The sequence below is a fragment of the Takifugu rubripes genome, chromosome 19 (assembly GCF_901000725.2).
Source record: "Takifugu rubripes chromosome 19, fTakRub1.2, whole genome shotgun sequence".
NCBI lineage: Eukaryota > Metazoa > Chordata > Actinopteri > Tetraodontiformes > Tetraodontidae > Takifugu > Takifugu rubripes.
The window spans coordinates 10,905,412-10,918,393 of NC_042303.1; the positions used below are offsets into that span (position 1 = coordinate 10,905,412).

Sequence of the window (12,982 nt, forward strand, 5' to 3'; positions counted from 1 at the left end):
ACAAAAAGGAGCTCAACAAGCTCAAATGGACCAGAACCAAGGCATCAAGACTGAATGAGTAACAGACAACCAGCAATAAGTGGGACAACTCACACAATTCCTCTGCACAGAACTCACCACAAAGGAAGACCCCAGAACTCCCGAAGGGGAAAGCCCAGACAGTCCCACCAGAGCCAGAAATGCACACATTGGTAAGAGAGCTTAAAACAGAGGTTGCTGAAAGGAAACGCATGGCGCGAGCCTCCATGAGTGCTGGCAAGTCAGCGAACACCAGTAAATTGGCAGGGAACTAGGGAACATGCAAGAGCTGCCAGGACAAAGGAGAGGGAATGGCCTGCACCCACTGTTTCAAATGTGGTCAGTTAGGCCACATCTCCAGAGGATGCAGGGCTCCACATCAGGCGCAGGGAAATGGCAGAGGGTTGCTGCAAAGGGACCAACAGTGACCCGACCAAAAAGGCCAGAGTCCCACCGCTGCGGCTACTGCCTACGAGAGAGGAAGGCAAGTATGAAACTCCACACCTGTGCAGGTTGTTCATCCACAGCATATTGCTCCAAGACATGCCAGAGGAATCACTGGTACACAGACCCCTTTGTAGAGCCATAAGACTTGTAGATGAACACATAGCAGAAGTAGAGACGCACAAGAACAGATTCCCAGATATATGCCAAGTGGACAATCTCTCAGCAAAACAGGGTAAGGGATTAATTAAACTAATAGGTAAACAGAAAATGGTGAAGATAGGGGTGCTCAGGCAACAGTCATAAATGACAAGTGGCGAGCTGAGCATCTACCAAACTCCACTATCAGAGGCATAGATGAACCCCTATGACTCTATGACCTCTTTCTGACTCCCATGGACCTCAGCACAATCAGGGAGAGGCTAAAGAACCACTACTACCAACATGCTGTGGAGTGTGTTCAGGACTTTTTATGGGTCTTCAGTAACTGCTATAGATTCCATCAGGTAACGGGACACTTGACATTCATCAGCACCTTTCCCATCAAAAGAGGGTTTTTTATTTTGCGTGACGTCTTCTCTCCACAGCCGCAAGCAGATATTGTGTCGAAGGCCAAGTCCCTGGAGGCCATCTTCTTCAGAATGCTGTCCAAGATGCCGTTTCCAGAACGTGAAATCAAGACAAAAGAATCCACAGGACCTTCAAGAACCCCTCTGAATGAGGTGACGCCTCTTCCTTTTATCCATTAAATGTCTGGTCACATTTTAATTTAAATGCGTTGCTGACGGAAACACTGACTCTAAATCATGAAATTGACATCATTAAGCACCTTTATCCTCAATATCATTTGTGGATTTCTTTGACTCCATTTTGAGTGTTTTTACTAACAGCTTAACCTGGTTCATTCTTCTACCAGGCTCAATTATTAGCTCCAGCAGAAAAAAATTCCACAGGGGGACCAAATACCGATTAGTAAGTGAAACCAAAGCCCACTCTGGCCTTTCCTGGTCTTTGTTGCTCCCATAACTTTGATTAAAATTTTATTTGTGTCAGGGATCAGAGGCCGCCAGGCCGATACAGTTTATAGAAAACCTGCAGTGATGGTGTTTGGTCCTGAATTTCTCAGGGATAGATTAGATCACATTATCACTCTAGATAGTATCTCCTTAGCATCTAGTCTCTCTGTGAGGAATCCTGGAGTAACTTTTGACCAAAATATTTCCTTTAACTCATACATTAAAATAGTCTCTAGAAGAGCCTTTTTTTCACCTGAGGAACATCGCAAAGATCAGGAAGCTACTAATGCAGCATGATGCTGAAAAGTTAGTCAATGCATTTGTTACTTCCACGCTGGACTATTGTAATTCTTTATTATCATTGTGTCCAAATAACTCTTTAAGAAGCCTCTTGTTGATCCAAAATGCTGCAGCTAGAGTTCTAGCAGGTATTGACAAAAGAGATCACATGACTCCTGTACTGGTGTCTCTTCATTGGCTGCCCATTAAGTTTAGAATAATTTCTAAAATTCTTCTTCTGAACTACAAGGTCCTCAGAGGCCTAGCTCCATCCTAAATGGAGGAGCTAGTGACACCTTATCATCCCAATGTACTGCTCCGTTCTCAGAATGCTGGTTTACTTGTGGTCTCCAGAGTCTCTAGGGGTAGAATGGGGGACCGAGCATTTAGCTACCAGACCCCCCTGCTGTGGAACCTGCTCCCAATCCAGGTACGGGACGTTGACTCCATGTCTACTTTTAAGATTAGACCTAAAACCTACCTCTTTGAAAAAGCTTATTGTCACTAATTCTGTAGTTCCAGTGACTATCCTAGACAGACAAACTATCATACTTAGGGTCGTCTAATTATTAGGTTAACATTTTAGTTATGCTTCTATAGGCCAAGACTTCTGGGGTCCAGAAACATGTGGGAATGGTGGGAAGGGTTGATGGCAAATGATAGGATTTGCAGGGTAGGCACCAAGTGGTGGTTATTAATCAATCGTGTGTGTGTGTGTGTTTCTATGTACCATGTATACATGGTTATTTTTATGATTCATTTATTTTTTTGTCATCACACATGGTTAACACACTTCCTCATCCATACACTGAAGCGTCACCCAGAGATTTATCTTATCAAAGTGGTCATGCCTTCGGCCTGGGTGGCTTTTCTTCTCCCTCCAGTGATCCAATTTGTTTTTATGGAGAACTGGACTCACCAGAACTCATATCCCATCATCAAAGGACTTCCGTCTTCAAGGACAATATTGAGTCAGCCAATCAGAACAGCCCTGTAGATCAAGGTCTACAAAGGGCTTTGATCTTCAAAGACAATGTACTTAATAGTTCAGGCAGAGACCTTATGCATAGTGCATTTGTAGCTTGACTGCCTGCAGTGAACCTGTTTGAATTATTATACCTGGCAATTCATTACTTTATTATATTATATAATCTAATTAATATTTTTAGTTCAATTATACTCTCATTAATAGCACTTGTGCTCACATTAGTTTAATTCCATAATGGACATCAAGGACAATGTTTCAAGTAAGCACCTTTGCATAAAGTATCATTGATAACTCATTGATTTCAATCACACACGTGTGTGTGTGTGTGTGTGTGTGTGTTTCCATGTACCATGTATACATTTATTTTTTTGTCATTACACATGGTTAACACTCTTCCTCATCCATATACTGTAAAAAAAATCTTTTAAAACAGATTCATGATGAAACTTTGTATTAGCTCCATATTCAAATTGTTGCATAAAATCGAACCACACTTTGACTTGCAGGCATTTTTCATTGTTCAGATCCTCTGTTTGATAAAATTTAGGTTTTCCCTGAGATTATAACCTCCCTCCCTTTCTCTAAACTTTTCCAGGTAGTTTTTGGCAGTAGATATTTTCTTTGTACATTATTAGTGCTGTTTTGAATTTGACAGTATAGATATTTCATAAACAGCAGGTTTGTGTGCTCTCTGCATTCGGCCTTGTTAATTATTCCGATTGCTCTTGTTGTAGAGCGCTTTTACAGCTGGTTCCCCAGACCTCCTCACAGTCTGACTGATATGGTCAACACTGAATCATATAAGACGTGTCATGATTTAAATGCAATCAATGTGAAAACAATCCAGTTTTTCTTTGTTGCAAAGCTGCTGCAGAAACAACCTTACTTTTTGGAAAATTCATTGGCGTCAGTGTGAAAGTTTAGTCTTGTGGAACTGAAGCAAAGAAGTAAATGTTGAAGTAAATGAATTCAGTTGAATTGACAGTTGCATTGTGGGTAATGCTGTCACCTGGTTTAAATATGTAGACTGGGACGGATAATTGTTTGCTTAATTGTTTAGGAGAGAAAACTTCCTGTCCTGCTGACTCCAGACAGCCCAATTGTCCACCGGTGGTGAATACCACCAGACCGGGACGTCGCACCAATCAGCTCGGTTATCTGGAGGGGCTGGCGACGGAGTTGTGGAACCATCAGCTGTCCAGGCAGTTTCACTTCCTACTGAAACCAGCGATACTCCCCGTAAGTGACACAAATATTTAGAATAATAAAGCACTTTTAAAAATATTTTACTGAAGTCAGTATTTGCAGATATTGTAGCTGTAGTCAGATGCTTGCTAACTAAGTCCTTCTTGTCTTGCAGAGCTACTACAAAGTTATTACGACTCCCATGGACCTCAGCACAATCAGGGAGAGGCTAAAGAACCACTACTACCAACATGGTGTGGAGTGTGTTCAGGACTTTTTATGGGTCTTCAGTAACTGCTATAGATTCCATCAGGTAACGGGACACTTGACATTCATCAGCACCTTTCCCATCAAAAGAGGGTTTTTATTTTGCGTGACGTCTTCTCTCCACAGCCGCAAGCAGATATTGTATCTAAGGCCAAGTCCCTGGAGGCCATCTTCTTCAGAATGCTGTCCAAGATGCCGTTTCCAGAACGTGAAATCAAGACAAAAGAATCCACAGGACCTTCAAGAACCCCTCTGAATGAGGTGACGTCTCTTCCTTTTATCCATTAAATGTCTGGTAATATTTTAAGTTAAATGCGTTGCTGACGGAAACACTGACTCTAAATCATGAAATTGACATCATTAAGCACCTTTATCCTCAATATCATTTGTGGATTTGTGGATTTCTTTGACTCCATTTTGAGTGTTTTTACTAACAGCTTAACCTGGTTCATTCTTCTACCAGGCTCAATTATTAGCACCAGCAAAGAAAATTCCACAGGGGGACCAAATACCGATTAGTAAGTTAAACCAAAGCCCACTCTGGCCTTTCCTGGTCTTTGTTGCTCCCTAAACTTTGATTCAAATTTTATTTGTGTCAGGGATCAGAGGCCGCCAGGCCGATACAGTTTATAGAAAACCTGCAGTGAAAAAGGCTCCATCTGCTGAAACGGTAATTATCTTTGGCTTTTCCTGCAAGAAACACCTGAAAATATTCAGATTCAGATTCCTTTATTTGTTCCACATGGGACTATATATATATATATATGCATAATCAGCCTCTTGAATACCTGTACATAGTACAGAGGGTGTATACAACATACATATCAGAATATATAATATTCAGTGTGTGCTATAGCAGGCATTATGTTTGTTGTGCAGTCTGACAGCAGCTGGCAGGAAAGATCTGCGATACCGCTCCTTCACACAGCGAGGGTGGAGCAGCCGCTCACTGAAGGAGCTGCCCAGTGCTGTCAGGGTGTCCTGTATCAATTTCTGAAGTAGTATTTTCTTTTGTTTTGTTTTCCAGCCAATTTTCGGGAAGAATCCGAAGGCCTGGGAGACACTCAAGGTTCTCCCATCTGAGAAAAAGCCAATTCCCAAACGTAAATATTCCTAAATATCACCAATATCAACATTGTATTAACCAGCTTATGAGAAATACGGGTTATTGACTCGATTTTAATCTAATGGGCAGTAGAAACATCCACCCTGCTGCAAAAAGCTGAAGAACAGGGCAGACAGGCAGATGTGAGTACCACCTCTATGCAACCGTGATCTCTTTGTCTTCGAGGAGGAAAGGTCATTTAACATTTAACAGTGTCCAGAATATGAAATAAAAACTCCAAAACAATCCACAAAAGTACTGTCAAGAAACCCTCTGAATGAGGTGACGTCTCTTCCTTGACGTCATTAAGCGTCTTTATCCTCAATATCGTATTTGTGGATTTCTTTGACTCCATTTTTAGTGTTCTTACTAACAGATTAAACTGGTTCATTCTTGGCAACTTTTTTTCCGATTTACACACAAACTGAAAGTCTGACCCCCTCCATAGGACAAAAGGCCTGGAAAGAGGAAAGCCCACAGCTCCTCTGGTCCCACGCTGCAAAACCCCAGAACAAACACCAGCTCTTCCTGCAGTGAACCTCCTGCTAAAGTTAAAAAGAGCATCCCCCACCAGAACGGTGAGGCCCAACACAGAGCATTGAACACATTCTGACACTAAGAGAGCCAAGATCCCGATGATGAGAGACCAAATGAAGATATTTAGCTGTTTTCTCTTTGACAGCTTTCCCCACTGCTGTACAACGGACAGCCCAGAAACCTCCTGCTGCTGGATGTCCAGTAAGGATAAACCCACCTGTGGGATGTTGAGCATGTTCTTTGTTTTAATATTAACATCAATCCTGATCTTCTACCAGCCTCAATTAATAAACCCAGCAAAGAAACTTCCGCTGGGGGACCAAGCACTGCTTTGTAAGTTAAACTTAACCCACTCTGGCCTTTCCTGGTCTTTTTGGCTCCCTAAACTTTAAAATTAAAATTGTATTTGTCAGGGATCAGAGGCCACCAGGCCAACCCACTGAGCAGAAATCCTGCAGTGAAAAAGCCTCCACCTGCTGCAACGGTAATTATCTTTGGCTTTTTTCTGCATGAAACACCTGAAACTATCATTTACTGAAGTAGTATTTTGTTTTGTTTTGTTTTACAGCCAATTGTCGTGAAGCATCCTGAGGCCTGGGAGAGACTCAAGACTCTCCCAACTGAGAAAAAGCCAATTCCCAAACGTAAATATTCCTAAATATCACCAATATCATCATTGTACTAACCAGCTTATGAGAAATATGAGTTGTTCACTTAATTTCAATCTAATGAGCAATAGAAAGAGAGCCAAGATCCCGATGATGAGAGACCAAATGTAGATATTTAGCTGTTTTCTCTTTGACAGCTCTCCCCACTGCTGTGCAACGGACAGCCCAGAAACCTCCTGCTGCTGGATGTCCAGTAAGGATAAACCCACCTGTGGGATGTTGAGCATGTTCTTTGTTTTAATATTAACATCAATCCTGATCTTCTACCAGCCTCAAAAATCCACCCCGCTTCAAGACAAGTCAGAGAGAAACAGACTTCGAAGAGAAGCTCAAGAAGAGCGGAGGAGACAGGCAGATGTGAGTAGCACCTCTATGCAACAGTGATCTCTTTGTCTTTGTGGAGGAAAGGTCATTTAACAGCTCTTCTCCTTCATCCTTTTTCTCACAGTTAAATGGGTTTGACCTCAACCTGCAAGCCAGAGTCATGGAGGAATTTGAGAGGACTTATTTTTCAGGCGAAACACCTTTTTACTGTGATCTACTGTATTGATGTATTGTATTTATTATGGTTACCAATGAATAAAATGTTGAATAGTAATAGTGTTGGCTGATTTTTATTCGAGTAGATGCTCACTCTGCATTTTTCTGCTTTAGCGTTTAACAGATTGTAAAAGTGTCTTGGAATGTCTTTGCAGTTTACACTGTTAAAGCCCATCACCGCCAAAACCAGTCTACATTTCCATTTTACTCTTAATTATTATTACGTCTCTTTTCGGCTTGCATTATTTCAAGCTAGGAGTTTTTTTTTATTTCCTCAGATGCACAGTGAAATGTTAATAGGTGCAACTGACAATTATCACGTCCCTCAGTCACACTCTACTTCAGTTTCATGGCAACAAATCTCACCTCCTTGATTTGACAGTACAATCCAGTGAATTTATCAATATTTATTTATTAGATGTTTTCATTAGAGCTACAGAGGCAGGATTTCACTACAAAACTATAATACATTATACTGTTGGTGTTTCATGATAAATCTCTTCTATTCAGTCAACCAACAGTCACAACCTTGTCTGACCTGTGAGCATCACATCATTAATTAATGGGAATATCTGTGATTACCCTGTAATTTTTAACCAAACAGCTGTTGTAAAAGAGTCACTAATGCCACCCTCATTAGTTCAAGAGGTCTGGAAAAATCATGGCAATTGTAATAGGGTGGTTTAATTGGACTACATTTGAAGACATTTTGTAGTAATTTAAAGATGAGTCTGTTACAAAGTGAAGGTCAACTTTTTCTTTGCAATCCATGCAGATAAAAATGGAAACAACCCAATGAAGTGAAATGGCTGTGTTTCGTGTATAGGCTCCAAACAATTATTATTATTTTGTATATTATGTAATTACTTATATACAGTACATTCTTTTTTAAATAACCTCCTTTGCAGCATTGGCTCCTGATAAGCTCGTCCTAAAAAAAACATTCTCCCGGACTGGGTCCTTCTGTCCGCTCGCTGACTCTGGACTAAACCTTGGTGAAAAGCTCCCTCTCCTGGTTGAATCCAAACCAGTTGCAGCACTTGAAAAATATCTGTTATTTCCTCTATTTTAAAAAAGAAAAGTCGCAAATTAACCATTTGGTCAAATGTTCAGACCGTTATTATTTTACATTAACACGTCCAGGAACCTTTTTCAGAGCTTGACTGGTTTTGCTTGACTATCACCGAAGACTTCATTTCCCATGAGCCTTCAATATTCGCATTCTATGACGTAGATTTTATGCGACAGTTAAACGCACAGCTGAGCTAAACAAACCAATACGACGGGCACATGTAAACTTAGAACGTATTCATTTAGTGTCAGTTTGGCAACTGTTGCGTTGTTTGGTTGAAAGAAATTACTCAATGTTAGACCACGCGTTTCCATGAATGGGGACATAAATTCCATTTGCATGTTATGTTAGGTTAAGTCGCTAACTGAGTAACTCGTTTATTAGCTAGAAAAGATACCCTGGCTAACTAAAATGACCCTTCCAACCTTGCAAAACATGGGTGTGATTTACAGACGGATTTTATCCGAGTTTCCTCAGGATATTAGTTTAGCTTTTGCTTATGGATCTGGTGTTTTCAAACAACACGGGACTAACCAAGGTCAAATGGAGGTTTGTGACAAATGACCTGAATGTTTTAGTCGTTACACTTTTAAAATAAGCGAATAAATATTGATCAAATAGCTCAAAGGACTAAATTCCTGTATCACAGTGTATAGAAGTATGTGTTAGCATGAGCTTCTGTGTGTGTGCAGATCTGTGAAAAACTTGTAATCCAGAAAAGCCTATGTAACTCAACAGTGTGCCCCCTGTACATCCCAGTATTACTGTGTGTTAGAAACAATGATGTCCTCCTTTAAACACAGAAGAACATGCTGGACTTTGTGATTGCTGTGGATGATCCAGTGACTTGGCACACAATGAATCTGCTGCAGAATCGTAAACACTACTCCATCCTTAAGCTGCTGGGACCAACCACGGTCAGCTCCATCCAACATGATTATGGAGCTTCTATATATTACAACACACTGGTGCCTGTAGATGGAAGAGTTGAGTAAAGCTGCATGCTGTCTTCACTTCTCAAATGACATTTGTGGTATTCTTCTGTGACATGAGGTATTGTTCCTAATTAGTCATCTTATTTCTGCCAAAGTCTAACATTAAATTATCTTTTTTCACCCTTAAAAATCTTAGAAAATAAAATATGGTGTAATTAGTACAGAGTCTCTGTTAGATGACCTGACGCATTGGAAGACGCTGTATGTTGCTGGACGCCTCCACAAACCAGTCAGTATATTGAACTTCATCGTCACCACCATTAAAGATTTCCTCTGTTTTATTCTTTTATGCGTCTATTGTACAGATTATCCACTCATTTCTCGATTTGTTTTCCAATTTCAGGTGAAAATGCTGGTTCAGAATGAAAATGCAAAGCTCCGCGATGCTTTAGTGTCCAACCTAAAAAGTGCTGTGACGGCATCCTTCCTCATGTTGCCAGAGAGCTTCAGTGAGGAAGACCTCTTCCTCCAAATAGCTGGTCTCTCTTATGCTGGTAACTACTATTGCGTCACTAAATGGATCATTTTAAACTTTATCCAAATACTTTAGATTAAATTCTATCTATCCTTGTACATGTTGGTTTATTGTTGATAACTTATATTAACTTATATTAACACTAGTTGTCCTTACCCTAACTCTAACCCAGCAATTCATATTAAAACCAATTCAGTATTTTAAAAGTATGTCATAGCAGATAAGAGACCCTTGTGCTACTTTTTTCTGTTTTGCTTAAGGGGATTTCCGGATGGTAATTGGAGAAGATAAATCTAAGGTCCACAATATTGTCAAAGACAACATTCAGCACTTCCGGATTCTGTACAGCAACATCTTGCGTGACTGCCTTCAAGTGGTCTACAAACCCCAACAGGGAAAACTGGAGGTAAAATACAAAATATAGTTGACATTACAAAAGCGTGTAATTATTGTCTTGGAAGTGCCACACCATATCTACATATATCTGCCAGGACCTTGTCCCAATAGCTCCAGTTAAACTTCCAGCAAAACAGGAGATCCATCTTTCATTTGCTTCATTTATTTGTAAAATGATGGGGGGAGACCTAACCTGACTATGAAACAGTTTATTGCTTTCCAACAGTTCTAAAATGTCAGAATATGGATATAATCTTTTATTTTCTTGATGTAATAACCATGTTTTTGGCAACCTTTTAAATTAAATATGGAAATCTGCACTTTCTCTTTAAATTCATGTATCCATTTAAAAAAACTGTAAAAATAAACTAATGTATATAATATAAAATGTTAAGAGGGTGAAACAGTAGTCGATAGATGGATAGTGTTTCAACTACATTTATCCTTGATGTGCTCGTGCAGGTTGATAAAAGCCCCGAAGGCCAGTTTATCCAGTTGATGGCGCTGCCTCGGACCCTGCAGCAGAAGATCACAAAGCTGGTGGATCCTCCAGGGAAGAACCGAGACGTGGAGGAGATCCTGCTGCAGGTTGCTCAGGATCCAGACTGTGGCGCTGTAGTGCAGCAAGGTCTGCTCCTAAGAACACATACAGACCAGAGAAGACCAATGATAGATGGAGGAACACACAATTCATCAAAGAAACTATTATACTATGTATATTCAGCACATTTGCCAATTTATATGAATGCGGAGTGTTTTTGTTCCTTATTGAAAGTGAAATCATTTTATTAAAAAAGTAGCATTCATACGAGAAAGGGGTAAAATCTTTAATGTTATTTTGTTTCTTAGGTATTTCGTCAATTGTGAAATCTTCCAGTATTACACAGAGCATCAAAGGCATTGCAACAGCTGGTGAGTACAAAGATTCCATACAGTTATTCCAGTGGTTCAACAACTGCATTATAATGGACGCAGAAATATTTAGATGAGAGATTTCTTACCAAATAATATATCCATAATGGATTAAATGAATCATATCAGCAACCTGGAGATAAAAGAGGAAATTTAAAATTGCCACATAATGAGACACTATAAATAAAGTTGCAAGCTAGAATGATGTTTTAGCATGAGTGTATAACAGAAGAGCTCTCTATCAGAAGTAAGCTAGGTACTGTATGTATCAAATTTTTTTTTTTACAGAAAGCAGCCCTGACCAATTCGAAAACGAATTTCCCGTGTGCCTTGGTTCTGTAGATAGTAACAGAGTTTTATCACCATTATTTACATCAGTAAGTGGTCTGAGGCTAGAAGGATGGGGCCTAATAATTAATGATAGTGGCAGTTTAGACATCTGTGATGAGTGTTTTGAAAGAAACCGCTCTTTAGTAGCTACTATTAACATGTGTTTTCATTGTGTGACCTGGTTCAGGCTTGTGGAAGACGGTGTCGTACAGCTCCAAAAAACTGTTGAAGATGTGGAAGGGATGGAGGAGGAAACCATCCGTCTCACAGATGTCCTGATCTAAGTCCCTGACAATCCAAGTTCATCTTCTTTACCCTGAAACAAACAGGTGCAGGAAGGCCCCTCCTCTACACCCTCCAGCCTTCCTCTGGATGTGTTACTGCATTGCCTCTGTGAAAGAAGAGCACTTACCAGAACTCAGGTCCGACAGAGACTTGTGCAGCTGTCTTGAATAGCATCCTGCTGTCATCCTACTCGTCAAAGATCCCAGATCTCTTTGCAATTCACTTTTGAACCAAGTTTTTTTATATTGACGCTCCCCGTTTATCTCAGTATTCAGGTTATTGATACCATCAGTTATCTCTTACAAATGTTATGTTTACTATAAGTTAAAGTTATAAATGACCTATAACTTATTGGATAACTATAATTTATCAGATTGCTGGTTAAATGCATTGACTGGTTCTTTACATACACCTGATGTAATTTACAAGAAATAGGATCAATAAACATCATTTTAACATCATTTGATTTGATAACTTTATTTGGGCATGTTAGTAAGAATAAAGACAAGTAAAATTAACAGAAACAATAAATTAAATCTGTCTTGAGACCCTCTAACCAGGTCAGGAATATCTTTAAAAAAAAACCTTTATGAAAGAAGAAGAATCCCTGAAGAAGATGAGGGGTCCCTCTCGTTGGGATGGGCAGAGGTGCAATAGATGCCACATACACAGAGAACATTATTGATATTATTGATGACGGTGAACATCAACATTAATAATGGAATTCCAGAAAACAGATGATTGGTCAATGGTGAATATTAAGATTCTTCCTCCCTGTATTTATTGTTTCTATTTCAGGTTGGTTTTTTTAAGGTTTACTAAAAACAAAATTTTCATGTCATCAAACTCCAAACCACTATGTGGGCTACACAGCCTTATTCAAGCAAATGTGCAGTCCACCTGCTTTCTGTCATGATTAATAGATCAGGAATTTAAAAAAAAATATTGGTTTTGAAATTATCAAAAAATGGGAGATCTAATCTATATTTGCAACTGAAATTTACAACTGTGGCTTTAATTGAGCAAAACTTACATGCTGGATTCTAACAGTTACAAATGCATTTTATTGAATAGATTGTATTTAAGTAAACAGAATTTTATTGATTGATTGATTAATTATTATTGATTAATTTCACTCTTGTCTTAATTTGTCATTTTATCTTCTGTGTATTACCTCCCATTATGTTATAAGTAAGAACTCTAAATTGTGCTACAAACAAATCTGCTTCTCCTTAACTAATAAATAAAAGTTTTCATTTAACAAATAAGATAAAACTGAGACAACAAAAACGTGACTGTTTTATTTTAAAGTAACACAATTGAGCAATTCCCGCAGACAGGAAGTTAAACATCGACTTTCATCCCATATGAGTCACGCTGTGACACCTTCACCGGAAGTGATGCAAGGTGCTCATTATCATAATATATATACTGATGTCATCGCCTCGCTCCTCCGCCAATCAGCGCGTT

The 12,982-nt window shown here is 39.5% G+C and overlaps 2 protein-coding genes across 4 annotated transcripts; both read left to right on the forward strand.

Annotated features, from left to right (window-relative positions):
- Positions 1 to 852: 852 nt before the first annotated feature.
- LOC115247016 (bromodomain-containing protein 4B-like) lies at positions 853 to 7,091 on the forward strand. Of its 3 annotated transcripts, none has more exons than XM_029827429.1 (17): positions 853 to 968; positions 1,050 to 1,184; positions 3,806 to 3,984; positions 4,106 to 4,243; positions 4,324 to 4,458; positions 4,661 to 4,715; positions 4,797 to 4,867; positions 5,225 to 5,300; positions 5,393 to 5,445; positions 5,751 to 5,880; positions 5,985 to 6,040; positions 6,118 to 6,172; positions 6,253 to 6,323; positions 6,408 to 6,483; positions 6,645 to 6,700; positions 6,778 to 6,864; positions 6,956 to 7,091. In XM_029827429.1, the coding sequence occupies exons 4-17, from the start codon at positions 4,133 to 4,135 to the stop codon at positions 7,055 to 7,057; spliced, it is 1,134 nt and encodes a 377-aa protein (XP_029683289.1). In that variant the 5' UTR covers positions 853 to 968; positions 1,050 to 1,184; positions 3,806 to 3,984; positions 4,106 to 4,132; the 3' UTR covers positions 7,058 to 7,091. The 3 variants fall into 3 exon arrangements, with proteins under 3 accessions (XP_029683289.1, XP_029683292.1, XP_029683290.1); XM_029827432.1 differs by having other exon boundaries at positions 5,396 to 5,445; XM_029827430.1 differs by lacking the exons at positions 853 to 968; positions 1,050 to 1,184 and adding an exon at positions 2,141 to 2,187.
- A 1,187-nt stretch (positions 7,092 to 8,278) lies between these two features.
- Positions 8,279 to 11,973, forward strand: tamm41 (TAM41 mitochondrial translocator assembly and maintenance homolog). The gene is made up of 8 exons (XM_003973433.3): positions 8,279 to 8,668; positions 8,923 to 9,105; positions 9,251 to 9,343; positions 9,458 to 9,608; positions 9,850 to 9,995; positions 10,448 to 10,613; positions 10,835 to 10,897; positions 11,415 to 11,973. The coding sequence occupies exons 1-8, from the start codon at positions 8,531 to 8,533 to the stop codon at positions 11,504 to 11,506; spliced, it is 1,032 nt and encodes a 343-aa protein (XP_003973482.1). The 5' UTR covers positions 8,279 to 8,530; the 3' UTR covers positions 11,507 to 11,973.
- The last annotated feature ends 1,009 nt before the right edge of the window (positions 11,974 to 12,982 follow it).